Raw genomic sequence first — 23,960 nt, forward strand, 5'->3', positions numbered from 1 at the left:
AGTTCCCACTGTATCTTCAGCCCAGACCCAGGCCCCACCAACCGAGACAAGAGACCCCTCCCTAAACTTAAACCCTTGTGGTGGCCTCCACTGTGGAAGAAAACGTGAGAGCTGCTCCAGATGTGTGCCAAAACCATGCACACGGAGATTGCCAACGACCGGGGCCCAAAGACCAGCACCTTCCGGAGGGGTCTGGCGCCTTCCGGAGGATTCCAGCACCTTCCGGAGGGGTCCGGCACCTTCCGGAGTATTCCGGCACCTTCCGGAGGATTCCAGCAGGACGACGCGGCTGTGGGAGCCGAGGGCAGAAAGGGCACTGAGAGGAGGCGCAGGGCAGGCCTCGGAGGCCCTGGTGAGAGCATGCAGTTAGGCTTTCTGGGCTCTCCAGGTGAGCCTGAGAGGAGGGTCTGTTTCCGCTTCGGGTCTTACCGCCAGTCTCTGGGCCTGGATGGGGTGGGTGCCTGGCCCTGCCCTGTGCAGTCCTGATCTGTCTTTTGCTTTGAGCCTTTGTCCCCAGTTCCCCAGTAGTAGAGTTACTTGGTGCAGGGACGGCAAAGGCAGTCAGGAGTGACAGGGAGGGGTTTATCGGGGGCCTGCTTCCGAGGAATCTGGCTGCAGCTGGGTATTCCAGAAGGCACTGCCATTGGCCTTGCGGGAAACCTCCTGCCTTAGGAGAACAGTGGGCCTGATAACAAGCGAGAAAGTCCCCTGGCCTGGCCGGTGGAGGAAGCAGCTGCTAACAGATTCCCCAGTGACCGCATAAAAGTAAACGGCGTGCTGGAGTGAAATCAAGCCAGTCAGCTCCCGAAGCTCCTGCTGCCTGGTCCCCAGCTTATAACCCTGCTCAGACTTGGCAAGTGCATGGCTTACCTCTGTGCACCACTGATGGGCCTGTATCTGTGACCTTTGCCTCGGCTTCCCCACCTGGGCATGAGAAGCCCATGCTGGGTGCAGCCCTGCTGTCTCAGGGACTTTTTCCTGTCTCCTTGGTGTGAGTTCCATTGCTTCAAGGGCTGTGCTCACCCAAGAAGGGGACTTACCCTGAGTGGTTTACCAGCCTTGTCTCCTCCAATTAACATGCAAAACAAAACAAAAAACAGAAGAGCTCTTCCATTCAAATAGAATGACCCAGAGACCCCAGGTTCTAAAGCCCGCTTAATAGCATTGATTTCGATGCTATTTCACTTAATTCCTCTTGGACTCAGTTGCCTTGCTTTTCAGATTAATATAATTGTTTGATTTGCATGAAGAGGTAGATAGGCTGGAGAGTACATATTAGTCAGTAAAATTTGGCATCCTGGCTGTGTGTTTGCCAAGTCCCAACTATACTTATTTATGTTGCTTCCCTTGTTTTGACAGTGAGGGCTGAGCTTGTGCCTTCAGTATTGGCATCATCAGGACTGATGGGGGCAGGTGCTGGAGATGAAGGACACCCAGGGTGCTGGAGCAGGAGGGCCCCATGCACAGGAAGCCCAACCTGACTGAGGCTAGGAATACCATAGGACATTTCAGGCTGTCCTGGCTGGAGGGGCTGATGAGTGAGAAGGCTTCAGCCCAGAGGTGGGGGAGAACTGAATGTGCTTGGCAAATCCTGAGGCATTGTGCAGAGCTGAGCCCGCCTATCCAAACCCACACCGAGCCTCAGACCCTTTTGGGGTCCATCTCCATAAAATATTGCAAATAGCTTGAGTGACAGTTCTTGTCTGCAAGCTGCCAGAATGTGACATACCAGAAACAGAAAGGCTTTTAAAAAAAAGGAATTTATTAAGTTGCAAGTTTAAAGTTCTAAGGTTGTGAAAGTGTCCAAATTAAGGTACCAACAAGTGGTTACCTTCACTCAAGAAAGCCCGATGAAGTTCAGGGTTTCTCTCTCAGATAGAAGGGCTCGTGGCGAAGTCTGCTAGCCTTCTCTCCTGGCTTTTTGCTTCATGTTTTCCTTCTCTGGCTGCGTGGGCTTTCCTAAAGCTTTTTCCAAAATGGTTCCCTCCTAAAGGGCTCCAGTAAGCAACCCCACCTTGAATGGGTGGGGACACATCTCCATGGAAACCACCTAATGAAAAGTTACTACCCACAATTGGGTGGGTCACATCTCCATGGGGATAATTTTAAAAATCCCACAAGCAATACTGAGTGAGGATTAAAGGACATGGCTTTTCTGGGCCCACCACAGATTCAAACCAGCACAGTGACCAGGTTAAGCACCAGGATTTCTGTGATAGTTTTTCTTCTTACCTTCAAGTTCCTTTTCACGTGACGGGATCGTCATTCTGTCTTGTCGCTGGGCTTTCCTGTTCAAGAACTGACCGTCCTAACGCTACTGGGCCCTGGGCCACCTGAAAGGAGCTCTTCTGTTGAAAGGCAGAAGATGGCTCCCCAGTCCTGGCATAGCCCGTTGTGATCTATTAAATGAGGAGCCGCCTTATTTCTCTGGGCCTCCATCTCCTCAGCTGTGAAATGCGATTAATAACCCCTCTCGCATCCACCTTGTGGGAAATCGGGGGCAACGCCCCATTTGAAAGGGCATCAGGACATCGTTACACAAAGTTAAACTCTCAAATGTAAGGGGTAGCAGATTAGTGTGGATCCGAATCCACTTCTGCCATTTACTAGCATTGTGACCATTGAGGTCTCAGAACCCTATTGTCTCATTTGTCTGATGGGGATAATAATACCCTCAGCACAATGGGACATTGGGGCTGATATGAATTAATGTGTGTAAAACATCTAAAACACGGTTGGCATGCAGAATATAAACCTGAAACAGCAGCTGCTGTTATAATAATTATTATCATCATAATGATTATAATCATCATGTATTTAAATATAGATATTTCTGCCAGGTGGACCCAATTCTTTCGTGAATTCCCTTCCCTTCTCTTTCACTACAGTGGTTCTCAGAACCTCTGCTTAGGCCCAGACCAACTCTGCTAAGCCTTCCTTCTGCCTAGCCCTGGGCGTCGTCCTCTCTGCAGTTCACCCCATCCCTTCCACTTGGGGGGGCGTTTCTGCCAGCTTGGTGTTCCCAGCTGTAGTGGAGATGGTTCTGTTGGGAAGTCTGTCTAATCATTTCAGTAGGAACTTAGAATGCTCTTATAAATTTCCAAGCATTTCTTTGCCTGAAATCTTTGAAAGAAATGTGCGGAAAGACATGTTATGATTCCAGCTTTCCTAACAGGTTAAGGCACGTGGAGATTGCTGGCTAATTAGCATGATGTCTCCGTTCACAAGTGCCTTTGTGCTCTCTGTCAGCTTCTGCTTGGTAGACACTAAAGACTGTTAAGGCAAATGATATCATGACTGACAACGTAATAGATGTCTTTTTGAGCCGAATGTGCCCCCCAGTGCTCCAGACAGATAAAATTAATGGAAGCTTTCAAGATCGTCCTTTCTAGACTGAGGCTTATGATAGAGATGAGCTAGCAAGGGCCTCCCTCGTCCTGTGAGAGGCTGCAAACTCAGTGAAAGGGAAGATTAGGGGATCAGATGTTTGTTGACTGGCTGCCTGAGAAGTGTTATTTATGTAGGAAAGCTGGAATCATAATATGTCTTTCTGCAAATTTCTTTCAAAGATTTTGGCAAAAAAAAAAATGATTGGAAGTGTATAAAAGCGTCCTAAGTTCCTACTGAAATGATTAGATGACAGAGGAAAATTATGTAGGGTGGAGGGAAATGGGGCGCCTGTAAATGTGAGCAGTCCCCTTAGGAGATTGTGAGCCTATTCTGATTACAGTGAAAGCTTCTAAAAGGTCTTTAAAAAAGAAAGATTGCTTTCATAGCCCATAACCTCCCAAATACTAAAATAATGCAGCTCAACCAGATTAGGTTCAAAATGCTATTTGTTTTAGAAGTTAGTGATGCCGAACTCCTGTTCACTTCCCCAGCCCCATACCACCTTGTGCCTGAAATTCAGGTCACACTTGATCATTTTCCTTTGCCCAACAGGCCGTGCCTTTTCCTGGCTAGAGGATGTTGCACATGACTTTCTGCTTGAAACAACTGTCCTCCTTCTTGGAGGCTGATGACTCCTTGTCTGTGAAGGGTCACTGAAACTCATGCCTTCTGTGAACGCGGTCTGTACCTCTGACCTCCCCCTATGCACACACCAACAACTTTTCCTGCTCCTGTACCCGCACTGCTTCTTGTCCACGACGTGGTCATTTTCTCATGTTGGAGCCGTCTAATTATGGGACTGTCTCCCATTCTCTAATATCTTTACCCTTCTGTCACCTGGCTTCTAACAGAGCATCTGGCACCTGCTTCTGACAGCATCTGCCACAACGTGCCACCTCAGTAAATATTTTTTCGGTGGATGTAGATAGCTGTAAATAAGAAGCATGGGTGGGCGGAAGGAGTTCAGGCTCTGCCATTAGAGCCGTGACTTCAAATTCCTTCCCTGGCGCTAGGAGTGTAGGAGCTGTGGGCAAGGTCTCAGCGTCTCTACTCCTCATGTCTTCTGATCTGACTAAAGGAGAACATGATTCCTAATGCATAGGGTTTGGGGATAAATTAATCACACGGGTCAGATGCTCTTCCCAGCGCCTCTGGGCCCTGTAGAGTATTTGCTGAAAGAACCACAGCTACCATGGCTTCTGAAGGGGGCCCTCAGAGAGAAGCACTCCAAGTGGTCTGAGCAAGGCTGAATCGCTAGAATAAGTGTATAAAGTCCTAAGGGACTCCTTTGAAGAAATCCCTCTCCATTGTTCAGCAGACACTGGTGTGTGGTGAAAACTGCAGCATTGTTTTCCAGGAGTTGAGACTCATAGTCACGTAAGGCTCCATACACGGTTGCTTCAGCTTCAGCCAGAGGACGCTGATGGCAAATTCTAACCCATTTCCAGCTTCATCTGCTTGCTCTGCTCAGCCTTCTGCAGTTTAACAGGTTCCAGACAAGATTCCAGGGCCTCTTCCTAACGCAGGAAGGTGTCTTGGGTTAAAAGAATGTCTGACACATCCCCCTATGTGGGCCAGATGGCGTTACAGGACAGTCTGCCCAATCGAAGTCATGGCCCATGAGCAGGATTGCCCTGCCTCTGTGATGGTCTCCTGTTCTAAACACCTTTCCCCCAGAAGCCTGCCATATTTTTGTGATTGGTTGGATGGGCTTGGATGTCTGATGCCAAAATGAGGGATCCCTAAGTCCCAACAAGGTCCTTGAACCACAGCAAAGACTTGAGAGGTCTTTTTTTTTGACCCCTAAGCCCACCAGTCACTCTCTGGTGAGATACAATTTCCCTCTGTTTTGTAAAACCTGTAGTAAAATATATATATGAAATGGCATGAATCCATTACAGAAATAAAAATAAAACCAAAGACAAGTAGAATTTCATAAGTTCCACTAAGCATAAAATAACTTACAATAGTTGAAATAGTTGAAATGCTCCTTACATGATAAGGAAGGAGAAAATTAACTGTAGTTGAAATACAGTGTGCAAAGCATTATTGGGATGTTGCTGAAAAGTAGGAGGGCAAGAGAGCTCAGACAAAGCAAGAGTGAGAGCAGCCAGTGCACAAGGAAGAGAAAGGAAAGGGTTTTGTGGAATAGGTGGTGCTGTGGAGACACTTCTTCTCAAAGGCCACTTGAGGCTTTGCTAAATAAAGCAGACAGGTAATTCAGAGAAAGAGCAATTGAAGGAAACCAAAATTACAAAGAACATTGTGTTGTATCTAGAAAGTGCGAAAATCATCTAGTGAGTACAGCCACCTAGAAACAAAGCATGTCCACAGAGCATGTCCTAGGACATCCATGTTTTATTCATCAACATTTATTTAGTACCCACTCTGTGCCCAGGTCTGTTTCAGGTTGCTGGACATACAAAGACTGTGTGAGCACCTGGTGCCATGAAAGGCACATGTTGACTCCCAGTCTGTTGAATGAATTAATGATTGAATGAGTGGATGGATGGATGGATGGAGAATGCAAGAATGGATAAGTGAATTGATGTGGACACTCCTCTTCCCTGGCAGAGGTCACACTCCAGTAGATGGAAACGAGGGAATAAAAGAAAACTTCCATGTACTCTATTAGGAGTCCATGTAGGACCCAGTATGTCCCGGTGGGGAGTGGGATACTCACCCTGGGAAGTCAGAGAGAACTTCCTAGAGGAAGACTGAAGAGATACTGAGGCTGAACCTTCAAAGATGACCTCCTGCTTCACGCCTGCATTGTTCTTTAGCTCCAGCTCCTGATGCAGACCCCACCCTTGAGGGAGTCGTTGCTCCCAGGGGTGAGTTCAGCTTCTCTGCGGGATCCTTGATGCAACTAGTTGCACAGTTGCCACTTTCCCAGTGACTCAATCTGTTTCTGACCACCCTGGGGTGGTGGTCCCACCTGATCCAGCCCTTGGCCAAGGATCTGGCCATGGTGCCAGACCTTGTATCTAGCCCATGTGATTGACTAACACTCCCCGTGGACCTGACAGGGTCCCCTGTAACATGACACTTTAAAATTGCGCTGGATTTGTATCTGCCTGGTTTGTTCTTGAAGGTAAAACCAGGAGAAGCAAATGGCAAATGTAGCTCATTCCAGAATCATTTGGAACTCAGAAAGAGGATCACAATCAGGTGAGTGGGAAAGTGGGAAAGGACAGGATAGGAGGAGGAGTCGGGGCCCACCACATTCTCATTTGGCTGTCCCTTGCCACCTGCCATGGCCTCTGAGCTACCTCTGAGGGACCCAGAGTGTATTTATCAGGTGTCTTCAGAGAATCAAAGAGAACCGACAAGATATACATGTGAATATTAAGAGATTTATTATGGGAATTGGTGAATTGGCTCATGCCACTGTGGAGATTGGCACATCTGAACAACATGGGCCAGGTCACAAGCTGGAAACTCAGTGAAGATGACAGTGAATTCCCCAAGAGAAGCAGCCTGGTGGAAGCAGAGATAAAAATTCTTCCTGACTGGTGGAAACCTCAGTTTTCCCTTTAAGACCTCAAACTGATTCGATGAGGCAATTCCTTTCATTGCCGAAGGCTGTCTTCTTTGCTGATGGTAGATGTAATCAGCCCCAGATACAAAAACTGACCAATGATTTAAATCCATGAAATCCCCTCACAGTAAAGAGAGGGTCAGTGCTTGCTTGACTAAACAGCTGGACATCATAACATGACATGAACTTAACCTTCACCCTGAGGCTTCCTGGGACCTTGTGGGGCCCATGAAGTGTCTTTTTTTCCAGCTGGAGGCTGGGTAAGGAAGGGAAGATGGTGGGAGATGGCAAGAGAGATGCAACCAGACCTCTTTTTTTCTGTAAAACCTTTAATTGCTAATGACTTTGAGTGGAATTAGTTAAAGAGGTTCTTTGTGTTCAGTCTTTTTTGTTCAAAGTCGTTATTCACTGTGGTTAGTAGGGATGTTTGAGACAGCCCAGCCTGGCATAGTCCCCATCATGGCACTTTATAAATGTTCATGCTGATTTGAACTTTTATTTTTCATAATGACCCACTAATGTAATGATAATGCAAGTAATAGTCCATATCTAATGGTTTCTTGTTCAAGGGCTGAGGGAATTCATTTAAAGTATTTAGTGCCAAACTCCTAAAAGAAAACTATTTAAGCTGCTGCATTTACTTATGCATTTTTATGAATCTCTGATAATAAAAGGGAATGATCCGTCTGGAAAGTTGGGAATAAAGGAAAAAGTTCAGGTCACTTGTGATGGCATTTTGATGGTCTCTACACCATTTCTTTATGGGAGAGCTGCTAAGAAACCTTGAGTTTTAGGCCAATGACAGGGCTAGGGAACTCTGAGTGGGAAGCTGGGTTTTCTGCAATACATGGAGTTGTTGCAGGGTCAATGGCACTGGGCTGCCAGACTTCTTGGTGACCCATAAGCAGGCCATGGGTAAGGCTGGTGGGTAATGGGCAGGGAGTTATAGTGGAGACAGAGATCAGAGTGCTACCCTTCAGGCCAGAAGAGAGAGGAGTCTGTGAGTTTGCTGAGCAATCCTGAAAGATTGGAACCTTCTAATGGAATCAGACTGAGCAAAGTGGCAAAGCTACGAAGGCTACCCCATTCACTGTCAGCCTTCTCTTCTCATTCTGAGCCCTTTGCCCCCTAGTCTACTTTTGGCCATCCCTCCCCCATCTGTGGTCTCTTGTGTATATTCCTTGAAGCCTGCTCTCAGTGACACCTTAAAGGTGAATAAGTATAGTTCCTGTAACCACTCTGGAGTGCTGGCACTCTGTTAGTTTGAACTGTTCATTGAAAAACTCTGAGTGCTGTTAAAGAATTTCATATAGCAGATTGGGAGTTTGGTCTAAGGAACCTTTAGACAGGGCATACATCTTCTTCCTCACGCATGAGTAGGGTTGTCAGGTGAAATACAGGATATCTAATTGACTTTGAATTTCAAATAAACAACATGTGGCCTTTTAGTATAAGAATAACCCAAATATTGCACAGTTACACTAAAAAATAATTTATTGTCTATCTGAAATTCAAATTTAACTGAGCATCCTGCAGTTTCATTTGCCATATCAGAAGACCCTATCCATAAGCCCTAGCCCTGATTTCATCTTGGGTTCCTGAATGTGACATAGGACAAGACATTTCCCAGCAGCAAAGGTATCGGTGAGTGAGTGCACGTGATGGAGTCCTCCACTCATTCCCTCTCCTGACCCCCTTTTGTCATCTTGGTTTGCTCAGGTAAGCATAGGCACTCACCGTCTAGCCTGTGTCCAGTCTGTGCCAGGTGAGAGGGTGCAGTGTGAGCCCTTCCCACTTGTTGGAGATGATGGGTGTTGCACAGTCACACACATAAGCTGTGCCATCAGTTCTGAGTTCAAGTCCAGAGGTAGGACTTTGGTCAAATGACACACTCTCCAAACCTCAGTTTCTCGTTTGTAAAACAGGCATTATAACCACCTCATTGGATTGTGAAACATCTGGCTGGTGGACCCCTGCCTCCCAGGCCCAACTTCACAAAAGTAGTAATTGTCACAGCTGCTGGAAGAGCTGTTGACAGGAACAGCCTCCAGCTGTCCACCCTTTCGGGAATTGCCTCAGCTGCCAGGAGGCCCCTTGCCCAAAGTTAGACTCCTTCCCGGAGTGTTCCCCACACAGTGACTGACCCACACAGGATTATAAAGGCCCGTCCATCTCAGCCCCACTCAGGACAGCTCTGGCAAAGCCATTTGAACTCCAGAGCATCCCTAGGGTTTGTTGAGGATGTGGTTGGGCCTGCATCACAGCTGTGCCTCTCCCTCGGCCTGGCCCTGCACTCCTCCCACAGGGACTGATCCCAAGGGCATCCTTTCAAATATACCCTGCTCCGTACACGAGGTTGGAGGATCTGATTCCCAGGGAATCCAACCTGTGACAACATGATGCTGTTCCTGGCCCAGAGTACAGGTGCCTACCCCATGGAAAACACTGATAGAAACATCACAGAATCACAACAGTCAGACATTAACCTCATTTTCCTCTGGCACCTCCTGAACCTAAATATTTTGACAAATATTATCTTGGGATATTTGGCAATTCCCAGACGATTTATTGAAGGGAAACACTGATTCCTTAGGCCCACCTCCCTTCCCCTTTTAGAGATGCGCAGACCCAATAAAGTGTGAACTGGCCTCACAGGCTCACATCACTAACACCTATGACAGCGTGTGTGGAGGATGACTTTCAGGAGATAAATTTTGGAAGTCTAGAAATCATATAATTAGTTCAACATCATATCTCCATCCACCTCAAGTGTGGAATGGAAGTTTGATCCTCATCATCATGATAAAGTCCCTTCCTTTTATCTTTGTGGGGCATAACATAAATAAATATCTTGTGCGTGTGTGCAGGGGAAAGCCTGTTCTCTGAACGGGCTTCCTTCTTTATGGTGACTTCACTATCATCTGTTAGATTGTTGTCTTCTCAGTGGAAGGTCTGTGCCTGCCGCTGTGCCCCTCTTGGTGGTTGACTTAGGGCTGGGAACACAGCAGGTGCTCAATAAATGCTTGAGCACCATTGAGCTACTTGGCCTCAGAAGACCAGATCCTTTTTGTAAGTCATAACAGCTTCAGGAAGGTTTGCTTAGAAGCTTGAGTACAAGGACACGGGAGCAGCTGTAATGGGAAAGGGTGAATCCCTCTCCCTGTCCTGAGACCCATGCAAGCCCAGGGGGAGAGCAGCTCTGAACTTGAGGCAGGAGTGAAGAGAGAGCGGGCACAGCCAGGAGACTGGAAATAGCTCAGAAGATTACGCAATAAATGGGAAAAGAGGCAAGTGAGGAAGACATAATGAGAAGCCTGCATGGCAGGCAAGGAGTGTTGTGTTTATATACAGGCTAGGGGGGAATTACTGGGAGGACTTACGCAGAGAGGTGGTGTGGCCTCACGTGTGTGTGAGAGAGGCTGCAGTGTGGAGGATGTGGGGGAGAGTGCAGTGCTGGGGAGACTCTGGAGGCAGCAGCAGCTCTCTAAGGAAATGACGGGGGCTTTGCCGAGGCAGTGGAGACGGAAATCAGACACTCAAAGGAGATATTTTGTAAGGTACAAACAGTAGACATAGTGAAAGATGAATTCACAGAAAAGGGAGAAGAGAAGCTTTTAGATGGTTCTCCAGGCTTTCCTGTTTTACCTTCTTTCACCTGTCTGCCTGCCCAGATTATCATGCAAGACCTAGTAGAGGTCCAGCTCCACTTCTGGGGGCCTAAAAGATCGGACAATGACCAGCCCCTGCAGTGACGTGCCTGTGAAATCGTATCTGAGTGAGCCATGACGCCATGGGAGCTCTGGGTCCTGCTCTCAGTTTCAGTCGTGATTGGGTGCCTCTCCGGGCCTCCCCTTGTCTCCTTCAGGCCTCTGGACACACAGTAGATTGAGTCTTTATAGTTATTTCTCAATGGACCAAACTCGCTTCTCCCATGCAATTTCCCCTGCCTGGAGCATTCTCCCACGCCTCTAGCTGTCAGGTCTCAGATCACCTGTCACTTGTGCAGGGTGGTCCTCCCAAGCACCCCAGATAGTCACTTCTCTTCAACGTGTGTTCTCATTGGGTCCTGTACTTCAACTTCTTAGCACTATCCCAATTATAACTATTAGTGTGGTCACGTTGTGCTGTGTCTCTATTAGCTAGCATAGTAACCCCCCCCCCCCCCCCCCCCCCCGGAACACACACACAACAGCTACTCATTAAATAAATATCCATTCAATGGCAAAGTTGCTTGTGGACTGCAAGGTGCAGGGCACGCAAAAGGGGTCAGCATTCACAAAAAGTTATTTTCAGTGGGAATGAAGCCATGGCCTCTCTCAACAACCTTTTCTAGGATTTGACTGTACCCACACCATACATTTCTGTTGTACAGCTAGTCCCCTTCCCTGGTGCTAGAGGAAAACCCATTTTCTCCTATTCCGTGCTCAGTGGAGTTGGAGATAATCTACATATCCAAGACACAAGTCCTTCATGAATCCAGGAAGTACAGAGAGAAGCTGCTATGCACAAGCCCCAGGGGCCAGCCTGGAGCCAGGGTCCCCCCACAGGCACTGCATTCGGCTCAAACACGCCCCGAGGAAGCCCGACTTGCCTGCACAGTACTCACGTTGGCCATGGGGTTTGGGTTGTGTGGCGTCTCCATGAGCTAGATTTATGGGATTTCAGGATTGAATGCCAGGGCACGGGCTGGGGCTTATGAAACTCGGTGGAGGAGTTGATGAGCTTTTAGCTCCCAGTGTGGAGGGACGGGGTCCAGGCATCTGGTCTGCTTTGGGCTCCCTTCAGCTCCCTGTCTGGACCCTGTCACTCAGTCTGTGTAGGTAGGGGCTGCTCTGTGAAGACATGGGACTGGGGGGCAGGTGCACCCACTGGCACATGGACTCTCAGGGCTGAATACGCTAGCTGCCGGAATGCAGTATACCAGAAATGGAACAGCCTTCACTAAGGGGAATTTAAAAACTTGCAAGTTAACAGTTTTTAGGCTGTGGAAATGTCCCAATTAAAGTAAGTGTATAGAAACGTCCATTCTAAGGTATCCAGGGACAGATACCTTGATTTGAGAAGGCCAGTGAAGTTCAGGGTTTCTCTCTTGGCTGGAAGGGCACATGACAAACACAGTGTCATCTGCTGTCTTCCTCTCCAACTCCCAAGGAGGCATTTTCCTTCTTCATCTCCAAAAGTCGCTGGCTTATGGACTCTCTGCTTTGTAGTTCTGCAGCATTCTCTGTTGTGGCCTTCTCGTGGCTCTCTCGTTCTTCTCTGCTCTCTCTGAATCTCCCACATTCTCCAAAATCTTTTCTCTATTATAGGATTCTGGTAAAGTAATCAAGACCCACCTAGAATGGGTGGAGATACATCTCCACCTAATCCAGTTTAATACCCACTCTTGAGTGAGTCACATCTCCTTGGAGAGACTCTAATTAAAGTTTCCAACATACAGCATTGAATAGGGATTAGAAGAAATGGCTGTCTTTATGAAATGGAATTAGGATTAAAACATGGCTTTTCTAGGGCACATGCATCCTTTCTGACCAGCACAGCCAGGTACCTTGTCTGCTATTGGCTCCTCTCAGCTCCCTGTGTGGACCCTGTCATCCAGACTGTGTAGGTAGGGGTGGCTCTGTGAAGACATGGGGCTGGGGGGCAAGGTGCACCCACTGACACAGGGTTTATAAGGGGCTGCCAGACATTAGGAAAAATAAATCACCCTCCACAAAAGCCTGGGAAGACTCTGCCATTGACTGTGTGACCCTTCATTTAGCTGTGGGGGAGCATGGCGAGAGCTTAGGCTTCAGGCTTTGGCACTCAGGAGCAGCAGTGCAGAGCCCCCCACCCCCACTGGGCTGGGCCACCCTTCTAGCTGCTCCCCATCAGCTCAGGCAGCTAGTGGTGTGGAGTGAGCATGGAGGGCTGGGTGCACCAGTGTGTTAGGGAGCGTGATGGGGGGAGGTGCACTCAGAAAGGAAATCCAAGACCCACTGGATCAAAGGGGCCATTTCAAAATTGTTGCCTGACCCATGAAATCCTTCTTTGAGGCTGTGGTAGATGGAGTTATGTTCTCTAGAAAAAAAAAACAGGTTCTGAATTTTAATCCTAATCATGTGAGTTTGAACCCATTGTAGATAGGACCTTTTGAAGATATTATTTTTAATTAAGGTTCAGGCCAGCTGAATGAGGGTGGGTTTTAATCCTGTGACTAGAGGTCGTGGGGAAGGAGCAGGCAGCCAGAGGTCGGTGGAAACCAGAAGAGCAGGAAGGAAAGGATGAGGTCATGCGACAGGAAGGCCAAGGAACCCCAGGACGGCTGGCCAGGCAGAGGAACCCCAAGTCCACAAGGAAGCAAGCCCTCGGGCCTCCAAAACCCGTACATTCCCATTTGTTTACGTAACCAATAAATTCCCATTGTTTAAAGCGACCCATTCTGTGGTAGTTTCCATTGCAGCCAAGAAAGTAGGACAGAGACACTCATCCCTTTATAGGTTAAAAAGCCTTTGTACTTCTCAGATTCCCTTTGGGGAAATGGAGAGTCTCTGAGCATGCTCCATCATTGATGCCGTGGGGATGGAGGGAGCAGAGGGCTTGGGTGACAGCCAGGGGAGGTCAGAGAGAACTGCTTGTTGGGAGTGAGAAGAATCTGAGCTAAGCCAGGAAAATGCTTTACAAAAAATAGGGTGCTAGTATCGAAAATAAACTTTTCTGGCAGCCATTGGGCCACTGAAACAATGGGTATTTGTAGGTACCTACCTTGGGTCAGGCACTGGCTAAGCTCTAGGGAGACTGATAGATAAAACAGAGGTCTCCTGCTAGCAGGGCTTCCATCCATCCTAGATGAGTGGGACAGACAATAAAAAAGAAAAGACTTAAAAAGGTAGTTTCAGATGTGATCACTGGAATGAAAAGAGTAAAGATGTGACAGGCTGAATCGTGGGGGCAGGGTGAAGATATTTCAGCTGGTGTCTTCAGGAAGAGGTTCCCTGAGGTTTGTGCTGAGGGCTGAGTAATGATAAGGAGCCAGGCCCATGAGAGTCTAGGCAATAGAACAGCTCCTGCAGATGCCCCAAAGTAGGCCTGAGCCTGGTGAGTTTGAGGAATAAGAAGGAAATCAATGTGATTAGGTATATAGTGGGCACAGAGAGATTAACTGCAGGCAGGTCTGTTAGTCCATGGGTAGAGATTGAATATTATTCTAATAGGGTGAATTTAGAGAGCTTGAGCAGGAATTGTCATAGCCTGCTTTATGATCAGATTTCCTTTTTGAAATAACCACTCTGGCATCTCGGTAGAGAAAGGTGTGTAGGGGATAAGAGTGAAAACATGAAGCCAAATTAGGGGGTTCATGCAGAGGTTAAAGCAAGAGATGGGCTTGGCTGAGTATGGATGTCACCAAGTGGGGTGAAGAGAAATTACATATTTTACCATGTTGATGTAAAAATGGCAGAATTTTCTGGTGGGTTGCATGTGCTTGTGGAAGAACTAGTAGTGAAAGCAGGAGTCAGGTACCTCTTAAGGTTTTTAATTTATTTTTTAACTTTTTCTTTTGAAGTACTTTCTAAGTTACGAGAAAGTTACAAAACAATACAAATCACACCCACTCAACTCTAGCATGTCAATACCCCCTTCCCCCATATTCCGAACCACCAATTTTAACATTTTGTCCCATTTGCATTATTGTTCTATCTATCCGTCAACCTATCAATTCAATCCATCTATCTATCTATCTATCTATCTATCTATCTATCTATCTATCTATCTATCTATCTATCTATCTATCTATCTATCTATCTATTGGTCTCTCTATCTGCCTATTTATCAATCTGCGTTCTGAATGCTTGAGTTTAGGTTGTATGCATCATGCTACTTGAACACTTAACCCTGCCATGTACATTTCCTAAGCACAAGAATATTCATTTATATATGTACCTTAAGTGCAATTATTAAGGTCAAGAGGTTTAACACTGATATAAAGTTTACAGTCTATATTCCAATTTTTCATATGTCCCAATAATATCCTTTTGAGTCTTCTCTCCTCCTTTGTTGGTTCCCTTCCAGGATCATGTATTGTCTTTAATTGCCAATGTCTTTTTAGTTGTTGTTCTTCTTCTTTTATTGTGGGAACATATGCAATTTAAACTTTCCTAAGCATACTGTTCAGTGGGATTAATTACAGTCACTATATTGTGGTACACTCACCACCTTCCTTGCTAAAACTTTCCCATCTCCCCAAATAGAAACCCTACACCCCATTCCCTCTGCCCCCCACCCCTGGCAACTTGAACTCTCATTTCTGTCCCTATGAGCTTATATTTGTCCAATATTTTCTTAGTAGTTTCTGTGGGGCTTAAATTTAATACCCTAAATCTATAGCAATTCTGTATGCTTTGATATTGACTTAAATTCAATAGTATGCATAAGCTGTGTTCCTTTACTCTCTGCCCCTCCTACCTTTATGTAATTCTTTTTTTTGAATTACGTGTTTATACACTGAGTCCCAAATCTCTGATTTCTCATTACACTTTAGACATTTGCCTTTTAGATCCTGTAGGAAATTAAAAGTGGAGTTACAAACCAAAAATATACTACTACTGGAATTTATATTTACTCCTGTTGTAACCCTTACTGGAAATATTTCCTTTTTTGGCTTCTATCTATTGTCTATCGTACTTTCCTTTCAACCTGCAGAATTCCCTTTAGCATCTCTTTAGGGCAAGTCTAGCAGTGAAAAACTCCCTCAGCTTTTATTTATCTGGGAATGTCTTAATCTTGCCCTCATTTTGAAAGACAGTATTTTTGGATATAGAATTCTTGGTTGGCAGTTTTTTGCTTTTAGTACTTTAAATGTGTCATCCCAATGCATTCTAACCTCCATGGTTTCTTATGAGAAGTCAGCAGTTTATCTTACTGAGGTTCCTTCATATATGGCACATTGCTTCTCTCTTGCAGCTTTCAGAATTCTCTCTTTATCTTTGGCTTTTGACAGTTTGATTATAATATGCTGCAGTGTGAGTCTATTTGAGTTTATCCTGTTTGGGGTTCATTGAACATCCTGGATGCATATATTAATGGCTTTTGATAAATTTGGGAAGTCCTCTACTATTATTTCTTTGAATATATTCTGTCCTTTTATTCTCCTTCTGTTTTTGGGTCTCAGCAATGCACATATCAATATACTTGATGGTGCCTAACAGGTCCCTCAAGCTCTGTTCACTTTTCTTCATTCTTTCTTTTTCTGCTCTTCAGTCTGGATGATTTCAGTGGCCTTATATTCAAGTTCAATGATTTTTCTGCCAGCTCCAATCTGATGTTGAACCCCTTTGGGGAATTTTTAATTTCTGTTCCTATGGTCTTCAGCTCTGGCTTCTTTTCATAATCCCTGTGTCTCTGCTGATACTGTGTGTTCATCGAATGTTTTCCTTTAGTTCTTTGTTCTTGTTTTACTTTAGCTATTTGAGCATATTTAGAGCCATTTTTTGAAAGATTTTCATATGTCCCACATCTGATCCTCCTCATCAATGATTTCTAATGCTTTGATCATTTCCTTTGTCTGGGCCATAATTTCCTGATTCTTGTGCAATCTTTTGTTGAAACCTTAACATTTTGATATTTTAATGTGTTATCACTGGAATTTAGACATTGATGTGTCTGTTCCTTAAGCTTGTATCTAGTCAATAATATGACTGAGCTTTCTTTGAATTCCAGTGGTCTCCTTCAGGACTTATCTGTGTAATAAGTTTAGAGAATAGCTCCAGATCAAAGCATGGGGACAGTCCTGAATCATTCTGTGCATGTATTTTATCTTGGGTATGTACATATGGCCCTGAAAATTTCCCCAAATATCACCTTTTACATAGGGAAGAGTTCCCTCACCTTCCTGGGTACAGCAATGTATATCTTAAACCCAGAAATCCCTTGCAGCAGATAGCCACTTGACTGCTCTCCCACAGTATTCTGTTGGAGAACTTGGGTAGCTGCCTTCTACCTGCAGGCAAGTCCCTCAAACTGCTGCCATAAAGACTGGGTCAACCATACATGCTCCCACAATGTGTATGAAGATTATTCTGCTTTCTCTGGAATCAGGACCAGGGATATGCACTGGGAGCCTGGGCCGTCTTCATGCCAAGCCAGTGAATTGGAACCAGCCAGGGTGCCATGAGATCATACCACTTTTAAGTGGCCTTTTGCTTGATTTGGTGTTCAACTGTTATTGCAATGCTTTACCTGTTTTCTATAGCTTTGAGAAGTATGTTTCTGCCAGTTTTGCATAGTTGTTCAAAACGTCTACTGAGGGATGAATCCCTGAAGCATTTTCCTACCTCATAGGGTTTTGACCTCAGCAGCAATGGTGGTACCATTTTCTTCTTTCCCAGGAGCAGTTTTGGAAAAGAAATCTAGTATTTCCTTCTGTTCTAAAGTGTCAACTACAAGTGAGGTGTTTCCTGAACATTTGACTAGGATAAATAAATTATACCTGCACAGGGTTTTATCTTTAATGAAAGACCTCGTAACTCAGATTGAAAAGCTGAACATCTTTGCTTTCCCTTTCTACCACAGCCATGGGCTGAGTCTAGGGACATAGGGAACATCTTCTGAGTGTGCCCAGCATGCTTGCTTTCTTGGGTCATTGGAAAATTCTAAAGGATAATGTTCATATGGCCACCCTACAAACATGCCTTTGATTACTTTCATCACAAATATGCTTTGTACCCATTCTTAGCTGATTTCTACCATCAATGATCACCACAGTGATGTATAACCAATAAGTCAAAGGATTCCAAAATTCCAGAACAGATTCGTGACTGTCCACTGCATTGCTATTATGATCTATCTCAAAAACCATATCCCAACTAGTTAGGCCCGAGATATAGAAATCAGAAGTGGGATTTATATCTTATTCATTTGTTTTCTCATTTTTCTCCTTAAAGAAATCTATTCCTAACCCTCCTTACCCTTCTTTCCCAAGATAGACACTTAAGTTCAGATACAATGTTCCTCACAATCTATATCTACCCAATCGTAGTCTCCACCACTTCTCTTAGGACAGGATGGCAAATATATTTTGCCTTAAGATTAGTAGAGGCTGCCCAAAGCATTGTGTTGAGAAAGCATCTGAGGCCACATCCAGGTTTGGTGGGGTTGATTACTCACATCTGCCACGCGTATGAGAGGAACACTGGGTCTGTCCCCTTGTCCCAAGATGTATCAATTACATTTAGTCTATGCTGACCATCCCCAGCCTTTTCTAAGATTCTGCTTCTTTTCTAATTAGTTTTTTAGGTCTGAAACAGGGTCCTGCACATCATAGATTTTCAGTATGTATTTATTGAATGAATGAATGAAAGCATGCTACCTGTCAATTTGCATTTTTTGTAAAGTTAACCTTAGGTAAAGACTTTGAAATGTGGGATCTGAGGGCATAACCAGGCACCCTAAATAACAGCTCTGAGAAAGCACCCCACAGACCTCAAACTACAGGGATTGTAATGAGTATCCCAGTTGTTATGCTGTGGGCTGTTTCCAGCCAATAGCTAAGTGTGAGGATACTAAGGGACATTAAGGTAGACCCACTCCTGGGAGAAACGAGACTCTTCTCACTGCCATTTGACTTGAGGACTCCCTGAAGGCTTTGGTTTTGCTGAATCTTCCTTAGACTACATGGCAATCTAAGACATTTTCACCTAACCTTCTCTGTCTCTCTCTTTTGCATGACATTCATTTGCATCAAGGTCTAACTCCCTCCCATGGCCATTTTCCCTAGTAAAATCCTTGCATGGTTACTGCTGTCTTGGTGTTTGCTTCTTGGAAGACCTAGACTAACACCTACTGATATCAGAGAGGGGCAAGGGATCAAGTAACCTTGTAAGATGGTCCTCTGGGGAGCAGAGGGAGGTCTTGCCCCTGCCCTTTGTAGAGGATGTAATATGGACTGGACTGGGCTCATGGAAAAATCCAATGAGTGGAGGCATCACAGCTGACAAATTCTATCCTTGTGAAAAAAAAAAATAAAGGAAAGAGAGAGAGAGAGACAAGGAAGGAAGCGAGGGAGGGAGGGAGGCAGAGGGAAAGAAAAGAAGGGAATGAAGACTTAAAATTTGAGGAAATAATGGGAATTAGCTTACAGTTGTTTTCGTAAATATTTCCATTTCATTAAAATACAGTATGCCCAACAAAAAGACAATCAATGACGTGGTGCCCATTTTTAATTCTGCATAGTAAATTATACTTATCATTCCTTGTTCTTAAGAATAAACTCTCCCAACCCTAAATCAGTTCATTGCTAGTCTCTTTGTGTGCTTGGTTAAGATAATAGGCATATTTGGTTCTCCACCCATATGTCCATTGACATTCTGATTTCAGGAGAGAAATTGCGTTTCTTCCTGGGACTTTCTCATCCTGCCCCTTAGATGCATATCTTATTCCATGTTGTACTGTTCCAGGCCAGTGTTCACCCTTTGCCAATTTCCTTCATCCTTGTGCCTCCTTTCTCTTTGTTTCTCTTTTCCCTGCTTCTTCCTGGTTTAATTTTCCCCAGAAGTGTTGGTGTACATGGAAACTAAAATTCTCTTCATCAACCAAAAGTTATTAGGAAGTAAATATATTCAAACCAGAATTCCTGGTTAAGATAATTTATATTTGGGGCAAAAATCACTGTACCTGGACCTGTGCTCAGATAATTAACACAAGCAGTAAGAGCTTGTTCATTCATTTATGACACTCTGTTGACTGCCTATCGCATGCCAAGGATGTCCTTAGTTCTAATGAGATTAGGGGTCTCACGCACTTCTTTTGGGAAAGATGCCTTAGGCATTAGAAAACTTTCTAGTTGGAGAATGCCGATTCTATTTCCCTCTGGGAGAAATTGACACCTGGAAGAGTGGAGTTACCTATTGAATCACCAAGATGATTTCTCTTTCAAGACACAATGGTTGTCTCCCAAACACCCTGGAAATTTGGAGCCCAGATTTATTTCAGAAACTCATCACGATGCTTTTAACCTTTGATGCCTTTTGCAGGAATGATTTATGACGTTTGTTTCTTTTTATGGCAGTTTCTCCAACCAGGTTGCAAGAGATATAAGAACTGTAATTTCAGACAGTTATTCTCTTGACAGCATGCACTCAAATTCATACAAGAGAAAAGGCTCTGCTCTCTTTTCCCAAAAGAATCAGAGGTTCTATTACCTACACAATGTTACAACAATCGGTGTGCAAGTTATTCAGTCAAACAGTTGCTTTTCCTTTGCAACCAGAAAAATGTTTGATTTTTGTCACTACATTGATCTACTTTCTACCAGCTTTGGTTTTGCTGAATTTTCCTTAGACTACATGGCAGTCTAAAACATTTTCGTCCAACCTTCTCTGTCTCTCTCCTTCACGTGGCATTCATTTTCAGCAAGGTCTAACCTCTGTTCTCCATCACATGGGCATCTTCCCTAGTAAAATCTTTACATGGTTAATGCTGTCTTGGTGTTTGCTTCTTGGAAGACCTCGACTAACACCTGCTAATCTCAGAGTGTGGCAAGGGATCTAGTAACCTTGTAAGATGGTCAACTGGAAACCGTTATACACACATTATGTGTCTCACTTGATGACTTTAGATAACCTTTCTTTCCTTCTGTCCCCTGTGTCCCATTTTTCCATTCTCCTGCTCTATTTCTCCACTGACCCCCTTTCTCTTCCTTCCTACTGAGTATTATGTACTGTATTTCAAATCCTTTGCCAGGTCATATCGTAAACTGGTCTCAACCCCTTTAAACTCTTAAATATTACTAACAGTCCCAAAGAGCTTTTGTTTTTGTGGCTCATACCTATTGAAATTCATAGTGTTAAAATTAAAATAGATAAGATTTTTAAATATACATTTATTAATTCAGATAAAAGCACTAATAAACTCATCACATATTGACAAAATAGCATATTTTTAATTAAAAATAAAATCCGAAGTGAAAAAAATTAGTGGGAAAAGTGCCTTTTTTTTTTTTGACATTTCCACAAACAACTTTAGTCTGGTTTAATAGAAGATAGCTGGAATCTCTTCTCTGCTTCTGCATTCAATCTGTTGTGATATCATGTTGTATAGCCTCTGGAGAGCTCCCCAGAGACAATGAGGGCAAAAAAAAAAATCTAATAGTATCTTAGTACTTGTATCATAACAGTTTTGTCCTCCTGAGCCCCTGAAATATCTCCTGAATCCACACTCCCTGAGCCATACTTTGAGAAATGTTATGCTGGGGCTAGGGATGCATACCTGAAGAACCAGCAGCTTCCTCTACCATCTGATAGCGGAAAGACACAAAAGAATGTTTGCATCCTAATGTGGTCCTTACTAGGTTGGAGACAAGCAGACGGGTCTGTGGGACGGGGCGGGGGGTCAAAGAGAGAGACATAATTCAGCCTGGGCTGTGTCTTTGGAGGGTCAACACAAACTTCCCTGAATTAGTGTTTCCTGAGCTGACTCAATAAACGAGTAGGTGGCATGCAGACATTTCAATGAAAAGGGAGCCATCTTGACTGGCAGCTGTATCCTCGGGGCTGGCTGTGAGGGTGAGCTTTGGTATTTGGCTCGCAGCTTTATTGTAAGTGTGTATTCGGGGGTAAGGGCAAGGAGAGGCTATTTGTGCCCATCCTCTACCTCTGATATTCCACAGCCTCCCAGAAAAGACCAGACTCTGGAGAAATCCAGGCAGCAATGCACATAAATAAAAAGTGAAATTGGCCTACTAGTACTCTCTTTCTGAAGCATGGAGAAGCAGGTGAATGTTTTGCAATGAATATACCGTAAACCTGATAATTGCCATCCATCATTCTAAACATCTTGGGATCTAAGGCATGAAATGGAGTTTACAATCAAAGTGTATTGCCCGTTTGCTACCCTCCAGAACAAAGCTGATAGCTTGAGTCACAAAGGTTTTGTTTATTAGTTTGCCAGTAGAGAAGCAAAAATATGGTGTTTCTGAGGTTAAGAGGAATTTGCACCATTGCATCAGGTCTTCTAATTCATTTTGCATTTAATATTTTAAAAGATTCTTCCATGCGTGCAGCTATTTTTGTCTTCTCATACCTTATCTAGAGGACTTGGTGCAGGGCTGGACTCTCATGGTACAGAAATGAATGCTCACTGTTGCATTGACTTCTGGTCGTGGAGAAGGACTGACCAGGTGAAAAGCTCAGGTCTTCCATCGTGCCCTGATGTCACACAGTTTCCCTCACCTCCCTGTGCCTCTGTTCCCCATCTGTGAAGTGGGGCACACACTGCCCTCTTGCAGGGGGCGGTGAGGATTTAATGTGTTCACATGGCACATGGAAGGCCCTCAGGCGTGGCAGCTCCTGACTGGACAATGGCAACTGCAGAAAGAATTTTTACATGATTATGTTCAATAACATACACTCCAAAGTAAGCTAAGGGCTGGTTTTAGGGATTAAAAATGTTTAAAATGCAATGAAGTATAAAATATTAAAGTAATAACAATCTTGGGAATTATAGACATAACAATTTAGTGCACCCTTCCGTCCGATAATGTTGTTCGGTAGGTAAGGCTTTTTTTTTTTGGTGGGAAAATGAGTTAGATCCAGCAACTGAATGGTGACATTAAACCTTCACGGTCTTTGGGTTTTTTGTTTTCCTTCCCTAATCTAAGTGATCTTTTTTTCTAAATGGCTCCCGATCTCGTCCACAGACGTAATGTAATTGCCCCAGTCCCTGGGAGTTAAGCCTCAGCCTTGGTCAGGTCTTCAGCCCAACGACGGATTTGTTGGGTAACGCGGGAGTTGTCCATTTGGGGTGCTCTGGCCAGTTGTGGGGCCCGCTCCCCACCTGTAGAAGTTGGGAATTGAAATGCATTTACTGGGGCCTGCAAAGTGCTGGTCAGCCCCGGCCGGCCCTCACTGGGTCTCCTTTTATCCTCCTCAACAGCCCTGTGGAACTGGTCTCACCTCCATTTTATGAAGGAGAAGCAGAGGCTCTGGAAGATCGAAAGATGTGCCTCATATCGATTAATGTAGGTGGTATCAGAGCTATTAAGCCTGGCACACCCCTGGCGCCCGACCCTAGGGTGTGTCTTCGGGCACGTTTTAGTTCTTGGCTTTATCCAGACAGCCTGTGTGGAGCCCATTTAAAGCCTTATTTCTGTAGCACTATAAAACCCTCCATGCATGGCCCCTCGTCGCCTCGCTGCTGTCACATACCGGCACGCGATGGGGTGATGGCACCTGGTCCACTCTAGGCTGGAGGACATTTAGTAAATGACTTTAAGAATACCCGAACGCGAAACAATCCAGTCTTGATGTAAGACAGACGGCAGCTGGGGATGAGCGGGGGAAATCGTGCACGGTGGGTGGATGCAAAGGATGCAGAAATGGGAAGAAGGAAGGAAGGAAGGAAAAGGACAGGGGTCTCCTGCCCTCGCTGAAAGCACCTGTCAAGCAGCAAAGGACTAATGACTCAGTAATAATTTCCTCGAACACATTTGCAGTCAAGTTGAAGCAGTGGAATGTATGCCTGTTCTGAGAACCTTTGCATGTCTGGGACACACACACGGGGGATTTGCATTTAAAACTCTCTAATTGGAACCTCCAGTGCAGGACATACACGGCCCAGAATTAAGAGAGGTTATCATCTCCCTAAGATTGGGGGGCATTCCCGCTTTCCACCTGGCTGGCAGAGGAGTCCCTGCTGGCTGGAACCGCAGCCCTGGCGAGCAGGAAGGCAGGGGTGTGTTCCCGCCGCTGACCAGCCGCTCGCTGTGGCGGCGCTGCGCTCGGGGCTGCTGCCTCCCCCTCTGGGGCCTCACCAGTGGAAAGAAGGACAGCACTAGCCAGTGGCAGCTCAGCGGGTCTGAGGCCTGAGGGCAGGCAGTGCAGGGGGCCCTGTCTCAAGGGAGGGAAACTGGAGCAGGGACTGGAGCTAGATTTGCAAGGATCTGTAGGCAAGAGCTGAGAGAAGGGGGTATGTGGAGAGAAACGGACAGCACGCTGAGGACAAAGGCACCCAGGACTGCAGGCGCTTGGGGCCTCGGAGGTCCCCATCTAACCTTATG

At 45.3% G+C, this 23,960-nt stretch overlaps 1 protein-coding gene across 1 annotated transcript in view; it reads left to right on the forward strand.

The window, feature by feature from the left end:
• The first annotated feature begins 312 nt into the window (after positions 1-312).
• The window catches only part of CLSTN2 (calsyntenin 2), a 431,086-nt gene continuing 407,438 nt past the window's right edge, over positions 313-23,960 (forward strand). The window contains exon 1 of the mRNA XM_077130262.1: positions 313-388. Coding sequence (XP_076986377.1) covers positions 361-388 — 28 coding nt within the window. The 5' untranslated portion in view covers positions 313-360. The remainder of the gene's footprint in view (positions 389-23,960) is intronic.

This window comes from Tamandua tetradactyla, chromosome 15 (assembly GCF_023851605.1).
Source record: "Tamandua tetradactyla isolate mTamTet1 chromosome 15, mTamTet1.pri, whole genome shotgun sequence".
In the NCBI taxonomy this organism is placed as follows: Eukaryota; Metazoa; Chordata; class Mammalia; order Pilosa; family Myrmecophagidae; genus Tamandua; species Tamandua tetradactyla.